At 42.7% G+C, this 14,350-nt stretch overlaps 1 protein-coding gene across 12 annotated transcripts in view; it reads right to left on the bottom strand.

The window, feature by feature from the left end:
• The window catches only part of PKP4 (plakophilin 4), a 241,099-nt gene that overhangs the window by 20,719 nt on the left and 206,030 nt on the right, over nt 1-14,350 (bottom strand). For all 12 annotated transcript variants that reach the window (XM_040475139.1, XM_040475145.1, XM_040475142.1 and 9 more), the window contains 2 exons: nt 3,287-3,470; nt 54-171 (listed from right to left, as the gene is read on the bottom strand). In XM_040475139.1, coding sequence (XP_040331073.1) covers nt 54-171; nt 3,287-3,470 — 302 coding nt within the window. The remainder of the gene's footprint in view (nt 1-53; nt 172-3,286; nt 3,471-14,350) is intronic.

Genomic DNA, 14,350 nt, shown 5'->3' with positions numbered 1-14,350 from the left:
GGCAGCTGTCGTCATCTGCCACCATACCCCTCACATGGCAGGCCGGCACTGACCTTGCTGTCGTAATCGGATGTGTTCACACATGTGTGGATCACATACAGGAGCGAGTCCACCAGCCCCTCACAGGCGCGCATTTGCTTCCTCGCTTCCTCCCCTGCAGAGCTGAGGTTCCTGAAGGGGCAGAAACATGTGGGAGCTGCTGAGATGAACAGCTTACTCCTTAGCCATGGAGCCTTATCTTAACATCAGAGAGAACCGACGCAGGCAGCAACCGTGTAGATGCCGTGTGAGGAAGCATTTTAACATCGCGAGAACTCACAATAACTAGCTCCCTGTTGTCAACCCAAATAGAAAGGAGCAGGGGCATGTGAATTCTGTATCCCTCTGGTGACACCCTACTTTCTAACCTCCTAAAAAGTTGTTTTGGGGGCTATCCTCCTCAGTTTCCTCACATGTAAAAAGGGGAGAATATTGATCACCTCATAGGGTCGTGTGAGGAAGAGATGCTCCATATAGAGCAATTATTAAAGTGCCTGGTATGTCAGTTAGCTATGGTTGTTATTTGTAGACATGCTTTGCTTCCCTTGTTGGGCCACCAGATATGGCAGGCTCCTGTACCTATTATAATGTTTTGCATGTAGTAGGTGGTCATAAATGCTTCCTCAATGAACGAACAGAAGAAAGGTCACTTGTTGTATAAATATTCAAGTTAAATATGGACATTTGCTTATGCTACACTTTTTCTCCTCTTTTCAAATATAAAAAAAACCCTGAAAATTGCTTTAGGTCTCATCCATATTGAAACTTTTTTTTTAAGATTTTATTTTTTCAAATAATCTCTATACCCAACGTGGGGCTTGAACTCACAACCCCAAGACCAAGAGTTGCATGCTCTACCGACTGAGCCAGCCAGGCAATCCATATTGAAAATTTTGATACCAGTTTGCCTTCATGAACTGATACCATATATTAAGGATCTATCTCGTTTTATGTGGTATTAGCAAAGGTTCTAGGATACGCTAAGATTTTGCAAAAACTTAGGCTAGATGAGGGGGTCTGGAATGATTTTTCTTTTCATCTTTGTTTTTCTGGGGCCAGAGAGACAATGTCATCTGTGGTCCCTACTCTGTTCTTATCTTGTGTCACTTCTCAGTAGCACTTAACAGCTGCCATCTTCTATTCCTTTATAAGCCCCTGGGACCCTTCACTTCTTTGGTTTTCCTCCCATCTTGCTGCCTTTCCTTCTTAGTCTTTTCAGCCAGGGGGACCCCCTGGAGTGCCCAGGACTACTTTGGCCCCTTCTTGATCTTTCCATTCTCATGGGTGGTCTCCCTCTGCCCCTTGGCTTTAATACAACCCGTGGATCCATGCATGACTCCCAAATGTCTATCGTTAGGCTGACCCCTCTTTAAAACTCTGGGCTCCTTTATCCAACTGCTTTCCTGATATTACCACATGGATAGCTAAATAGACAACTCAAAATGGACATTGGCCAAAGCTTGCAACTGTTCACCCCTCTACTCTTTCTTCTCCCTGTGTTGCCAATTTATCCAGCCAAAGATTGAGGTATTATCCTTATCTACTCCCTTTCCCCACCCCTCTATTCAATCCATTAGCAAATTCTGTCAGCTCTCCCTCCACAAAAATACCCCCTATCTCCTACCTCTCTCCAGCACCTGGTGTAGGCCACTGTCATCATCTGCCTGGATCTCTGCAACAGCCTTGGCCTCCAGTCTCTACTGTTGCCCTTGTTTAGTCTTCATGCTGAAGCCAGGATCCAGTCCCATCACTCCCATGATTAAAGCCCTCTGTCAGTTTCCCAAGGCACTTGGAATGAAGTGCAAAGTCCTTCCTCTGACTTCAAAAATCCTGCATAATCTATGGTACTACTCTGTGCCTTGCCCATTAAGCTCCAGCAGTAAGCCCATTCTTGCCCCAGAGCCTTCATACTACATGTTCTCTTCACTTAAAATATGTGTCCTGACCCCACTCCACTCTCAGATGAGCAGCTCCTGGTGGTATTTCAATGTAGGCTTTAATTTCACCTCCTATGAGGGGCCACCCGACCATCAGAATCATCTCCCAATAAATCCTACATTACCATGGCATTCATTGTTATTTTCTTGATTGTTTTCCTCAATAGAATATGGTTCTGTTGAGCAGGGTCCTGTCTGTCTTATTCATCACTCATTTCACAGAGAGGGCATGCACCAAATGTTTATAGTCCTGAACCTGAGGGAGCCTGACTGGTATGTCCTGCCTCTGGGAAGCCTGGCAGGCTGGCTGAGGAGTGATCACATTCTCCCCAGATGCAGGGGCAGGGAGAGCATGAGGTGCTCCTTGCAGAGATCATCAGTAGGGGATACAAATTGCCGTCTGATGCACACATCTGATTTAGGGAGCTAGCCTGCTTCCCAGGATCCTGACTCTTGTCATCCACCCACAGCAAGGGGGTTGACAGTCACTTGTCACAACAGTGGAAGGCTTCAGAGCAGCAGTCTAGGCTCCCTCTCCATCTTTCAAGCTCTGTTATAGCCTTACATTGGATGTATGGCTTAAATGTTAGCGCTATGTGTCAGATACTTCACTAAGCACTTTATATGGAGCTGATTCTTCACAAGTGTGAGATGGTGTTATTTTCCCTATTCTAAAGATGAGGAAGCTGAAGCTCAGAGTGGGGCAGGAAGCCACTCTGCCCAAGGCTCCTGCTTCAACTTCCCAGAGCACTGTAAGCCTGGGACACTGGGTAGAAACTGAGCTGATGAGTGTTAATGGCAAATAATAAGCACTACTGCCCATAAAGGGGCCTTTATGAATTTCACATGCTAAAGATAATGACTTAAAATAGTATTTGGGCTCATTTTCATTTATTTATAAAACTCAAACCCAATGATTGTTTAAACCACACACCTTTTTGCACCTTTTAAAAGCAGAAAGGTTTTAACCATCACATTTTGAATTTAAACAAAAACCAGGCTGTAAACACATTAGCCGTCAGGATGTGATAACCAGAAAAATGCTGTTAAAGTGGAAAACACAGGAATTTTGGCAGTAATTCCGGACTGAAAGGGCCCTTTTTACTAATCCACAGAAGGGTCATTTATCAGATAATGTCTTTCAGGCCGCTAGTCTGTGCTCATGGTGTTTAACTCACAGGATAAGAGTCCAGTGGTCATTTACCTACATGGTAAACGTTAATAAAATGAAGTAAATCCTCTTAAAATCAATTTAACCGTAACACATGCTCTTTAATCAAAGAATTGGAAAGAAGAAATAAAGAACTTACCTCAGGCAACCTGTTGTATTACGCAGAACGAGTGACGTCTGAAATTTAATTTTATGATCATCATCAAAAGAAGAGTTATTCCATCCAGAATGTGGAACGATCACAGTGTTTGTTAAGGTCGAGAGAGCATCTCGAATGATTGTCATCTTTACAGCATCACATGAAGATAAATTCCAAAGAACTCCTTAAAAATGAGATTTAAAAAATCCAATTATCAATTAGAGATCCTGCAGGTTTAGGAATAAACAAATAAACATCAAATGTGAACTCGTTCTGTTCCAAATCTAATCTATGGCCTGAATTTGCAATCAGGCAGGGGTGGACCTCTACTAACTGCTGAGTGAACATATGTGAGCTCCTGGCAGCCCATCACAAAGCCGTAGCAGTCCATCTCTTAAGTTTTAGAGCCGACGTAACTATCAGACAAGATGACTGCGGCTTCTGCAGGGTAAATTAGAGCTACTCTTTGTGTGGGGGGGCACAATCCAATCAAGGGGCACAAACATACAAACATAACACATCTGTGGGTGTCGTAAAGCTGTCATTCACTGCATCATCCCTTACATTCAATGCTCTGTGTGGCAAAACCATTTTTAGACTTCAGTACATGGAAAAAAATTCTTTCTCAAAAGACTGACATGTTTCTCTACATCATGCTTCCTCTTCCTACTGGGAAGCTCAAGCTTTTTTTTTAATTCTTTTTTTTTTTTTTTTTATGTTTTTATTTTATTTTTGGGAGAGAGAGTGAGAGTGGGGGAGGAGCAGAGAGAGGGAGACACAGAATCCGAAGCAGGCTCCAGGCTCTGAGTTGTCGGCACAGAGCCTGACACGGGGCTCAAACTCGTGAGCTGCAAGATCATGACCTGAGCCAAAGTCTGACGCCCAACTGACTGAGCCACCCAGGTGCCCCGAAGCTCAAGATTAAATATGCTTGCAGTAACATATATAGAGGGTGGTTACATCTGTTTCACCTCCACATTCAGATAAGGTTTAAACATTTTTATTTCCACGTTAAGACTTTTACTGCCATGTGAAAGTTACTGCCATTCCTTTTTTGGATCTAGGCGAGACTGACACTACATTACGTCACTCCTACTATAATTCATATCAGGACTGAACAACAGACTTAAATGCAGTTTATGAGAGTATTATTTAAATTGTAAGCCTATTAGAGTGTCTTTATTTCTGTATCAACTATGAGGTGGGTTATTGTTACAGTACATATATTTTCTAATAATTATTCTATAAGATATCAGAGCAAATTCAAGATTATACCTACTCTATGACCCTTTCACATCAGTGCATTTTCCTAAGTCAGAGAAAAGTAGGTAGAGGAGAGGTGGGGCAGCTGGCACTGAGGTCCTGATGTCCCTCAGAGCCCTGCACTCCTGATGCATTGTTGACAAGATGCTCAAAAGCCCATACAACAGTGCTTTTAGAATTATCGACCAAAAAAAAAAAAAAAAAAAAAAAAAAAATGCTTCAGGCCCTGTGAAGGGGAAGGAATTGGCAAAATCTGCCCATTTCCATGGGAGCGTGTCAGGCTTGTGAACATGACTGATCAAGGGTGTTGGAAGAACTGCTGCCTCCAGTGCATGGTAACCGCGGATTGTCTGCTCAGCCTTCTCAGGGCCTGGAGAAATGGTGGGGACCTTTATAAAAGAGGGAGGTGTGACAGTGCTGACGGGACCTTTTCCTTTTAGAAGATGGAAAAGTATAGACAAAGGGCTTGGAGTGAAGATAGTAAACTGATATTCTGACTCTAAGCCGAGAGAGGACCACCCCTTCCCTGCAGGTCTGCCCTGACCTACCCACACTGTTGAGGGAATGGTTGGTAATGGAGGCTGATGCTTGGGCTCTGGCTGGGAAAGCTGTCTGCTCTGCCCTGTGCCTGGTTCCTTTCCTCTTTCACTTGGCTTTGACTTCTGAACCTGGCTGGATGGGTTTCCTTTGTCCCCCAAGGACTTTTCCCCTTTCTCTGCTTACTCTTTGGGGTGGGATGGCTCACCATTAGCAAAGGAGTTCAGGCTCAGCAGTGGTTCATCTAGTTAGGCCCCAAATGGGAGGCGAATTTAGACAGTTTGGAATCAGGAAAGTAAAGACACTGCTTTGACTCTGAAAGCTTGTTGTGTCCACCATTACAGGCCTTTGCTTATATAATACATGGCACACAATAGATAGGTTCTAGTAAAGAGTGTAGCATACACTGTGGGTGCTTAGGAAATGAACTTAAATTCGTTAGGCAGAGTTATTTCTCCATGGATTCTGATAAAACTGGCCATGTTTCTATATAAAATGGCTTTAATCCAGGGAGGTTTTAATCTTAGGGAGGTTGTGTTACCTGTTTTCTGGAGGTTTCACTGGACTCTCTCAGGGGCAGCCATGTGAGGTGTGGGGGGAGAATTGGCAGCAGGCTGCCAGATCCCCACCCCGATTCACCCAGAGTGGCTCCATACTTATCTGTCCTCAATAGTGGGCTGCACTGTGTGTTTCTGTTTGAAAAAAGGGGTTCATGTTAAAAGACATTTGAAAAGCACTGTTTCAGGGGAAAGGTATCAGAGGACTGATGACCATGGGTGGGACCTGGGAGCTAACAAGTAAAAATGAGTCCTTGGAGATAGCAGAAGGGAGACACGATGGAAGAAAGAGAGGGTTGAAGCTTAGAAGGGTGGGCGATAAAGGCTGCCACGAACGGGGCTTTAACATTTCCTGCTAATGAGGACAGCCATACTCCACCTAGGATACTGCTGGGGCCTGCTGGGGCGTGAGGCAGCCGCAGGGCAGCATACGGCCCAGATACTGTTGGGTGGGAAGGGTCATTTCCTAACCTCCCCTGACAATTTTATAACATGTTTTCAAATTCCTCACTCCACAGAATTCAACCATGGGGGAGAGTGGCATCTTCTAACACGCTATGTTGTACTTCATGGAATAAATGTATTCTAATAAAGTTAACTGTAAGGCAAGGCTTATGGAAAGGAAAGCTCGTTACATTATAGGCTATAGGTATAAAATTACATATATAGCTACAGAAAACGAAACAGTGTGAGTCACAGACTCACATGTGAAAACATGACTAAGAGGGGTGGTTCTTTAGCATGATGGATCTAGGAGTTGATGCCTAGAATTTCTCTGATCACTAGCAGCAAATCTTGTTTTTCATGGTTCCTGCCTCCACTTCTGGCTCCTGCTAAGACCTACTTCTGTTAAGAGGCTATTTCCTAGATTTATGGATTTCCTTGATTTTCTGTGCAGGTAGAATTTTGTCCTGCTCTTTCTTTTATCAGGCATTTAGAATGATCAGTGGAGTTATATGTCATTCTACAGTTTACTACTAGCCCTTATCTACATGGGATTGAACAGCATAAATGTGCATAGGTCAATACAAACAATAGTAACATGACCATTTACTGTGATTTTACTCTGTGCCAGGCATTGTGTGCTTTACATATAGTAACTTAAAGAGTCAAGCTGCACAAAATGAATTAAATTCCCATTTAATTATTTTGTAGGACTGAAATTCTACATGTTGATTTTTTTAAAGGAAGAGTATTTGTATTTCTAAATTTAATTTTAATTTCATCAGGCAAATACAAGAGGAACAAATACTCTACCATCATCCATTCTTTTACATGTCTTGTTACACATAAGCAGGGCACATAATGGGTGCTCAAAAATAGTTGTTAATGGATCCAGTTTAATAGCATGTATTTATCTTTGGATTTCCCTTTTATTTCCTGTCTGTCAGACTTAGTTCACAATTACCTCCCTTTCATGCCTTCTCTTAAGCTGAGTATTCAGGAGTGTCTTTAAGGTTTATAACTATGGGGAGAGGGTCAGAACAATGTTTTGTACCTGTAAGGGAATTTGCTAGCGTAGTTTTGTTTGCCTTTCATATGAAAACCAAAAGAGATGGCTGTTGAAACCATCTTAGCTCTGAGGATAGGAGAGTCCCATTTCTGTTATACCTCTAGAAACAGAAGAGTTAAATTAATGTGCCAGAATCCCACCCCCTCAAAACTGCAAAATAGAAAAGCTCAGTGTTGCCCAATTATAAAATGTTAAAGTGTTTAAAAGTATGTAACCCTTCTGTAGACCAGGTGACAAGGCTATCTTTTGGTTAACTGAGATGACTTACTCATCATAAAACCAGTCTACTACAAGCTTTCTCTAACCTCAAAAAATGTCCAAAATTATTCTTGACCAGAAAAAAGGAAAGATTCTATTTTTCCTAAGTTTGTGGCCTTCAGAGAACCCACACCAAGGCAGCTTTATCATCCTGCACTGAATTATATTATCTCTCTAATCTTGCACCTCTCCAGGTAACACAAAGAGCTACATCACTGGGTGTGGATTTAAACTAGCCACTTTGAATATCAAAGCAAGTCTCAAGACAGGGATTTTTTTCTTCCCCACCTTCTATTTCCAAAGTAAGGTTATGGAAAAACTAAACAATCAGTTCCAATCAACCAATATTGGATGAAGAAGGTTCAATTACACTTAAAAGCCTTAGCTATGGAATGATTAATTTGGCTTATCCAATCAAAGTAAAAAGCACCATTCTTGAGACCAGCTAATAATATCTGTGTGTACTCCACCTCACTAAAGTAGTAATAAAACAATGTTCTCCCCACTTAGTCTGTCTAAGGCTTCATTTAATGGGTCAGGAAGAATGCTGCTAGAGCAGTAAGTAATGAATAGAAAATACACCAACTCCCAGATGTAGCAAGACTGTTGAGAAAAGAGAGAGCTATAGGATTAGCATTCTCCATTAACATAATAAACCTCCAACTCCTGAGGTCCTAATGAGAAATTTGCTTCAAAAAAATTTAGCAGCATACTCCTGGTTTCTAAAGGGAAAGTTAAAAATAAACTATAATTTGGTTTAGGAAACTTGAGTTTTTTTTATTAATTTAAAGCAATTAGCTATTTGTTGTGAGAACTAAGAATATACACATACAAACTAATTTAGAAAATATCAGAGAATTTCATGCATACTGTTGTAGAAACAGCTGCTTATTCTCTACCACAGGAAAAAGCACACACCATTATGAGTAACCAATAATTGCAAGGAAATACTGCCATGAGAGATGAAAGTTCATTTTCCCCACAAAGAATGAATAAAGTAATTAAAATATTATTTCCCATAAATCCTACGCTGCAGAATTTTGAAAGAGCTCACACTTAAAACTAACTTTATAGCTACTCAAACAACCAACTGATAATCTGATTTTACTGATTAATTAAAATAATGGCACTATTTGAAAAACGTATTTCTTAACTGGCGATAAACACCAACCAAACAACGTTATTTCTCTGGTAGCATAAATATATAACAGCTTGCACAATTGTTTTCCTTTCTGATTTGGAAGAAATCTAAAATCACTAATTTTTATATGGCATTCAGTGTTTTCAGTTTCCTAATTTATAAACCCCTCCCACATATATTTGTGGACATTGCAAAAAGAAACATAAAGCAGCCCAAAGAACTAGCGCACTTCAAACAGTACCACTGGGCATGCTCCTGCATTTTCTTCCACAACCTAGCCTTATTCTTGGTGTCTGTTGTTGATGTCATGTCAGTCCTGCTCTTTCACAAGATGTCTTTCACAAGAGGTAAAAAGAACTGCCCAAGCCTTCGGGAGGCCGGGGGGGGGGCGGGAGGGGGGGAGTTTTATATGAGAGGACAGATGAGGCACTGTCGTACCCACACAGAGAGGCATCATGACTGGTTTCTATGCTTCAGTTCTGATATTTGCCTTTGTTCGCCCCTAGCAATTCTGCGTCTGTGTGCTCTTTGGAATAGGCTGGCGTGGGGATACCCACCCTGCAAGCATTCTTGATAAGTGGGGATAGAAATATTAGGCTAATAGTGAAAATACAGAAAATCAAAGTTTCAGACTGCATACGAAGGTCACAGTGTGTGTGCATCTCGCAAACTCAGTCTGTGGATAACAAGGCAGGAATGTGGGCTTCTGAATCTAGGGCCACTGCCTGCTCCTGCACATGCCTCCGATATTATTCTCCTAGACAGTCTTTGGCTGAAATACTCATGATCTAGCAAATACACCTCTCCACTTCTTCTCATCGCAGCTGCCCCCGAAGCTCTCCCCTAACACCTGTTAGGGTTTCTACAAAGCTCTAAGGTTTTCTCTTGGGAAGAGAGAAATGTTGTGACTCTATGGCTACTACATCTAGTCACACTATGGCCTCCTACGTCCCTGTCCATTAAAGCTATACAGCTCATGCCTTTCAGATGCATGTTACTTATACCCAAGCATGGTATAGATATGTGCTGTCCAACAGAGTAGCTATTGGCCATATGTGGCTGTTGAGCACTTGAAATGTGGCTAGTCCAAACTGAGATCTGCCAAAAGTATTAAGATATACAGTGGAGTATGAAAACTTGGCATGAAAAAAATGAATACAAAACATCTCAATTTTTATATTGCTTATAAATTGAAGTCATTTTATATTTTAAGTGTATTTATTTTGATAGAGAGCGTGCAAACCAGGAAGTGGCAGAGAGAGAGAGGGAGAGAGAATCCAAAGCAGGCTCTGCACTAACAGTGCAGAGCCCAATACAAGACTCGAACCCATGAACCATGAGATCATGACCTGAGCCAAAATCAAGAGTCAGATGCTTAACCGACTGAGCCACCCAGGCACCCCTGAAATGATTATTTTAGAAGAGTTGGGTTAAAATAAACTGCCCTGTTAACATAAATAAGACCTGTTCCTGTATCCTATTTAATGTGTCTACTAGGAAGTTCAGAATTACATGTGTCCTACGTTATACGTGTATTGGAAAGTGCTGGTAGAGACCCGGAGGCGAGTTCTCTGCTCTCAGAGGCCTTGCCACAAATGGTCACAGCACGAGGCAGTCATCACAAAGCATCCAAGAGTAGGAAGAGTGCCGAGCACAGCTCGCGTGTTGTCTGCACTATGCACTCCACATCCATCCTCATACAAACACCAAGCAGCAGGTATTGTGTTTACACTGGGGAAGCTGGTGCCAGGTGAGGTGATTTGTCTGGGGCCACAGAGCTGGAAAGAAACAGGTGGATCTCACTCCAGAACCCAGTCACTCCTGACACCATGCTACTTCTCCCTGGATGTTTTTCTGTCTGGTAGGATTGAGGACCACGGCATCCAGGGTGGAGTATGAAGGGCAGAAGCCAGGGAGAAGCAGGCTGGGGCTGGGGAAACCCAGCTTGGGAGGAGCAGGAGTAGAAGAGCCTCGAGGCTTGGGCTGGCCTGGAACGGGAAGGCAGGGGCTGCAGATGAAGACTTGCCAAGGGGGGGGAAGTGTGGAAGGCAGGGACAGGTGTGATCCCAGGGATGAGGGGGAGGTTGATGGACCAGAAGGGGCACAGCCTATGTCCCAGGAAGCACTGTAGGGGGAATGTGATGAGGACCTGAAGGAGTGAGGAGACGGGAAGGCACAGAGGAAGGGCGGGTGCTTGTGATGAGAATCTGGAGCCTGATGCAAGGGGAGGGTAGCATCCAAGCTGAGCCCTGGTTCGGCATGTGTGTGAGGATCTGGAGGTGTAACAGGAATGAGGAAATCCAGGGGCAGTGGGAAGAGAGAAATACAGTGAAAAATGTCCACCATTTGTGGCTTCAGGCAAATCACTCAAGCTTTCCACCAGGACTGGAATGCTGTGAACAAATTATGAAACTGAAATGGAACTGAAAATAATGGGAAAGCAATTATTATGAGTGGGACAGAAGCTACTGTCTTTAATCCTAGAAAAGCCTTTTTCCTCCCTCTGGATAAATGCTGAGGAAACGACAGTCATGGTGGTTTATCGTCGCTCCCAGGGTCCCTCAGATGCTACTGCCTCAGCAGGGGTTGCTGAACCGTGTGCAGGGACTCCCAGAGCAGACGAACGCGCAGTCCCGGGCCAGACTGAAAGGCATGGCTCATGGCTTCCTTCTTCCTACCCTACCGCCAGCCTTGGGCCTGCTTGCTGCCCTCCTTGCTGGCTGGCACAGCTGGCTACTAAGGTGGTGGACCAGTCCAGTGGCCTGGAGGGCTGGGTCGCACAGGAGGCCTGGCCCGGCCAGCTGGGTGGGCCTTACTTTGCTTGCCTGGTTGTTCCCCGCGATTTTCTGCACACAGCTAACGCATACTCCATGTCAGACGTGGAAGAGCTCCCTCACGCCCAGCTGTGGGCATGGTGGTCACCACCGCTGGTTCCAGCAGCAGTAGTGAGAGGGTGCTCAGGTGGTGTGGGAGAAGGAGACTTCCCTGGAGGGGCAGTGTGGAGTTGATGATGGCCTGGGCCAGCCACCGAGGCTACATATTCAATTTGAAGAGGACTGCTCCTGCTGTTTAAATTCTTTCCCTGCCGAACGGCACGAGCGATAGATCTTTAAAGTCTTTAAAGACCATAAGGGTTAGCCTGCGTTTCTGTGATTTTTCAGGTACAAAGGTGGTGGATCACAGCACCTTTGAAAAGATCTATCAATTTCTAGAGATCCGTTTACAGACTCACATTTACATTTCAACATATTCTTTATTTCAGGTAATTTTCCAACTTCATGGGTAGGCTGAGAGGATTAATTACATAATGTAGTCACAGAGTCCTCTGTACCCTGGAAAAACATTTCCGCTGAAAATAAATCAGCTTAAAATTCAGAAATGCTGACTGAGAATTGCCCGTAAGGGATGTAAAAGATGGTTCTTTTTGTCAGGGGGAGTTTGTAAAAGTGAACAGGTCGCACAAAGGAAAAATATACCCAAGAGAATCACAGGGATGCAGAGGTGGCAGGGAGGGCAGTGATGTGGCCACCCTGGTTGTTCTTCAGGGTACTTCAGCCTCTGGCACAGAATTAGGTCACTTACACTATCCTAGAGATTTGCCTGAGAAAAAGTCACTGAAGTGATGTGTTCCACGTCTGGCTTTGATGGGTTCCAGCAATGTGTTTTTCCATGTGCACTAAATCTTCAACCTCGTCATCTGGTACCAGCAGAAGAAGCTTACAGACAAAAGTACCTCCAGTCCTCAGCCATGAGAGTTCTATAGACTCAGAAACTGCAAGGTACTCAGGGGACCTGGGCTGGGTTCTCTTGGGCATTTTTTTTTAGATTTCTATCATATGCCCTCATCTTTCTCAAATATACTGGTTCTCCAATATACTGAACACATGTGTCACTATGGGGTCTCTTTTGTACTGAGAAATTCTACTCTAACAGCTGACCACCTGAGTTCTGTAGGGACCTCTGAGGCTCCCCGTTTGATTGCTTCATTTTGCTTGACATTTAAGAAGCCTACATATAAGGGGCACCTGGATGGCTCAACTGGCTAAGCGTCCGACTTCAGCTCAGGTCATGATCTCATGGTTCATGGGTTTGAGCCCTGCATCCAGCTTTGTGCTGACAGCTCAGAGCCTAGAGCCTGGAGCCTGCTTCGGATTCTGTACCTTTTTCTGTTCCTCCACAGCTCATGCTGCCTCTCTCTTGAAATAAAAACATTAAAAAAAAAAAAAAAAAAAAAAAAAAAAAAAAAAAAAAAAAAAAAAAAAAGAAGCCTACATGTAAAAGAAGATCATATTCATCTTATTAGTTGAATCTTTTCATACTTGAACTATAAATCCTGAAATAGTTATAAGACAAAAATCACGTTTCATGTTTTCTAAGCAACCTAACACTTTATGATTATACCTTATCGGTAGTTTGATGTGACTGTGCTAGTGGCCAAGTTCAAACATATTTCTCTGTACTCGCAGATAAAATTCAGAAAATAAATTCAGAGTTTTTTGTTTTTTTTTTGTTTTTTGTTTTTCCTTTTTTGGTGGTAATTTGAAAGAGTAAGGGAAAATGGGCAGGTGCACCCCCAAGTTGTGCACCTGCTCAGCACTTTTCAGTGGCCTGGGGGCGGGGGGCAGAGGCAGAAGAGGAAGGAAGAGCTGCATGCCAGGAACACAACCAGGACTCAGTCTCTCTGGATCCCTGTTTCTCATCTACAATATGGGAGAAAGAATAGATTTCTTTAAGGCCCTTTCCAGTTCAAAGTTGTGACTCTGAATTAGGAGTTGTCCCATCTGTAATACACCGTTTTGTCTTGTTACCTATTAAACTTTTTTGTCATGTTATTCATTACCAATTTTTATGGTTTGAAATGTTCAGTGAATAAGAAAGCACATGATTCTGTTGCTCCTGTTTTATAAAGTGGGCCAAGTGTAAGGATCCCACTGACTTTGGCTGAGAACTGGGAGGAGATGTTGCTAGATTTGTGGAAACTACCCATGCAGCTCCTGATGGCTCTAGGGGTCCACAAAAAGCAGGATAGAAAGTAATAGGCCAACTCCTCTCTGGACCAAAGAACAAACGACTGTTTTGAAGGCATAATAATTAGACCAAGGGGACATATTTAGTAAATTATTTCATTCTGTAATGGCACTTAACATTCCAAATGGCTGAATGCATGTCCACTAAGCCCCAACTCTTTATAGAACATCCTACTGTTTCCTAAACTTTAGCTTGGCCTATCCACCCTTCCTTAGTGCAGGACTATCATTTCCTTATTAATTTATTACCTAATTAGAAATATGGTGCTAATGATCAGTAAGGGAATGAACCTAATTTCTGCATAGTGTCTGAAATCCACTGCTAGCATCCAAAAATTTTTAAAATAAACAGTGTGGAAATATTGTACTTAGCCATATGGATGAATAATCACTTGCTAAATTGGAAAGAATGTGAACATAGCAGTCATTTAAACAAAGGCTATTATTATTCAAGAACAAGGGCTACTTTGTGGTATTTAACACCAGTGTTAACAGGGATAATAGAAATGTGGTAGTTTTAGGACATCCGGTACATTTAAAAAAAAAAAAAAAGGTAGGCCTCCGAATTCTGTGAAATATCAATTTCTATAGTTTTTAAAAAATGATGCTTTCAGAATGCTCAATAACTCAAAACTTATATTTCCTGGCTTAGAAACACTATTTAATTATCTTGAGCAAATGAGTTCAACATATCTTTTCTAGTGACAAGATGTTCCCACTTTCCACCCATAGCATGTGGCCTAGAAGACATTCATTTTATTACCCAAC

The sequence above is a fragment of the Herpailurus yagouaroundi genome, unplaced genomic scaffold (assembly GCF_014898765.1).
Source record: "Herpailurus yagouaroundi ecotype Mexico unplaced genomic scaffold, PumYag 140, whole genome shotgun sequence".
In the NCBI taxonomy this organism is placed as follows: domain Eukaryota; kingdom Metazoa; phylum Chordata; class Mammalia; order Carnivora; family Felidae; genus Herpailurus; species Herpailurus yagouaroundi.
This window is presented reverse-complemented; position numbering and strand designations above follow the sequence as displayed.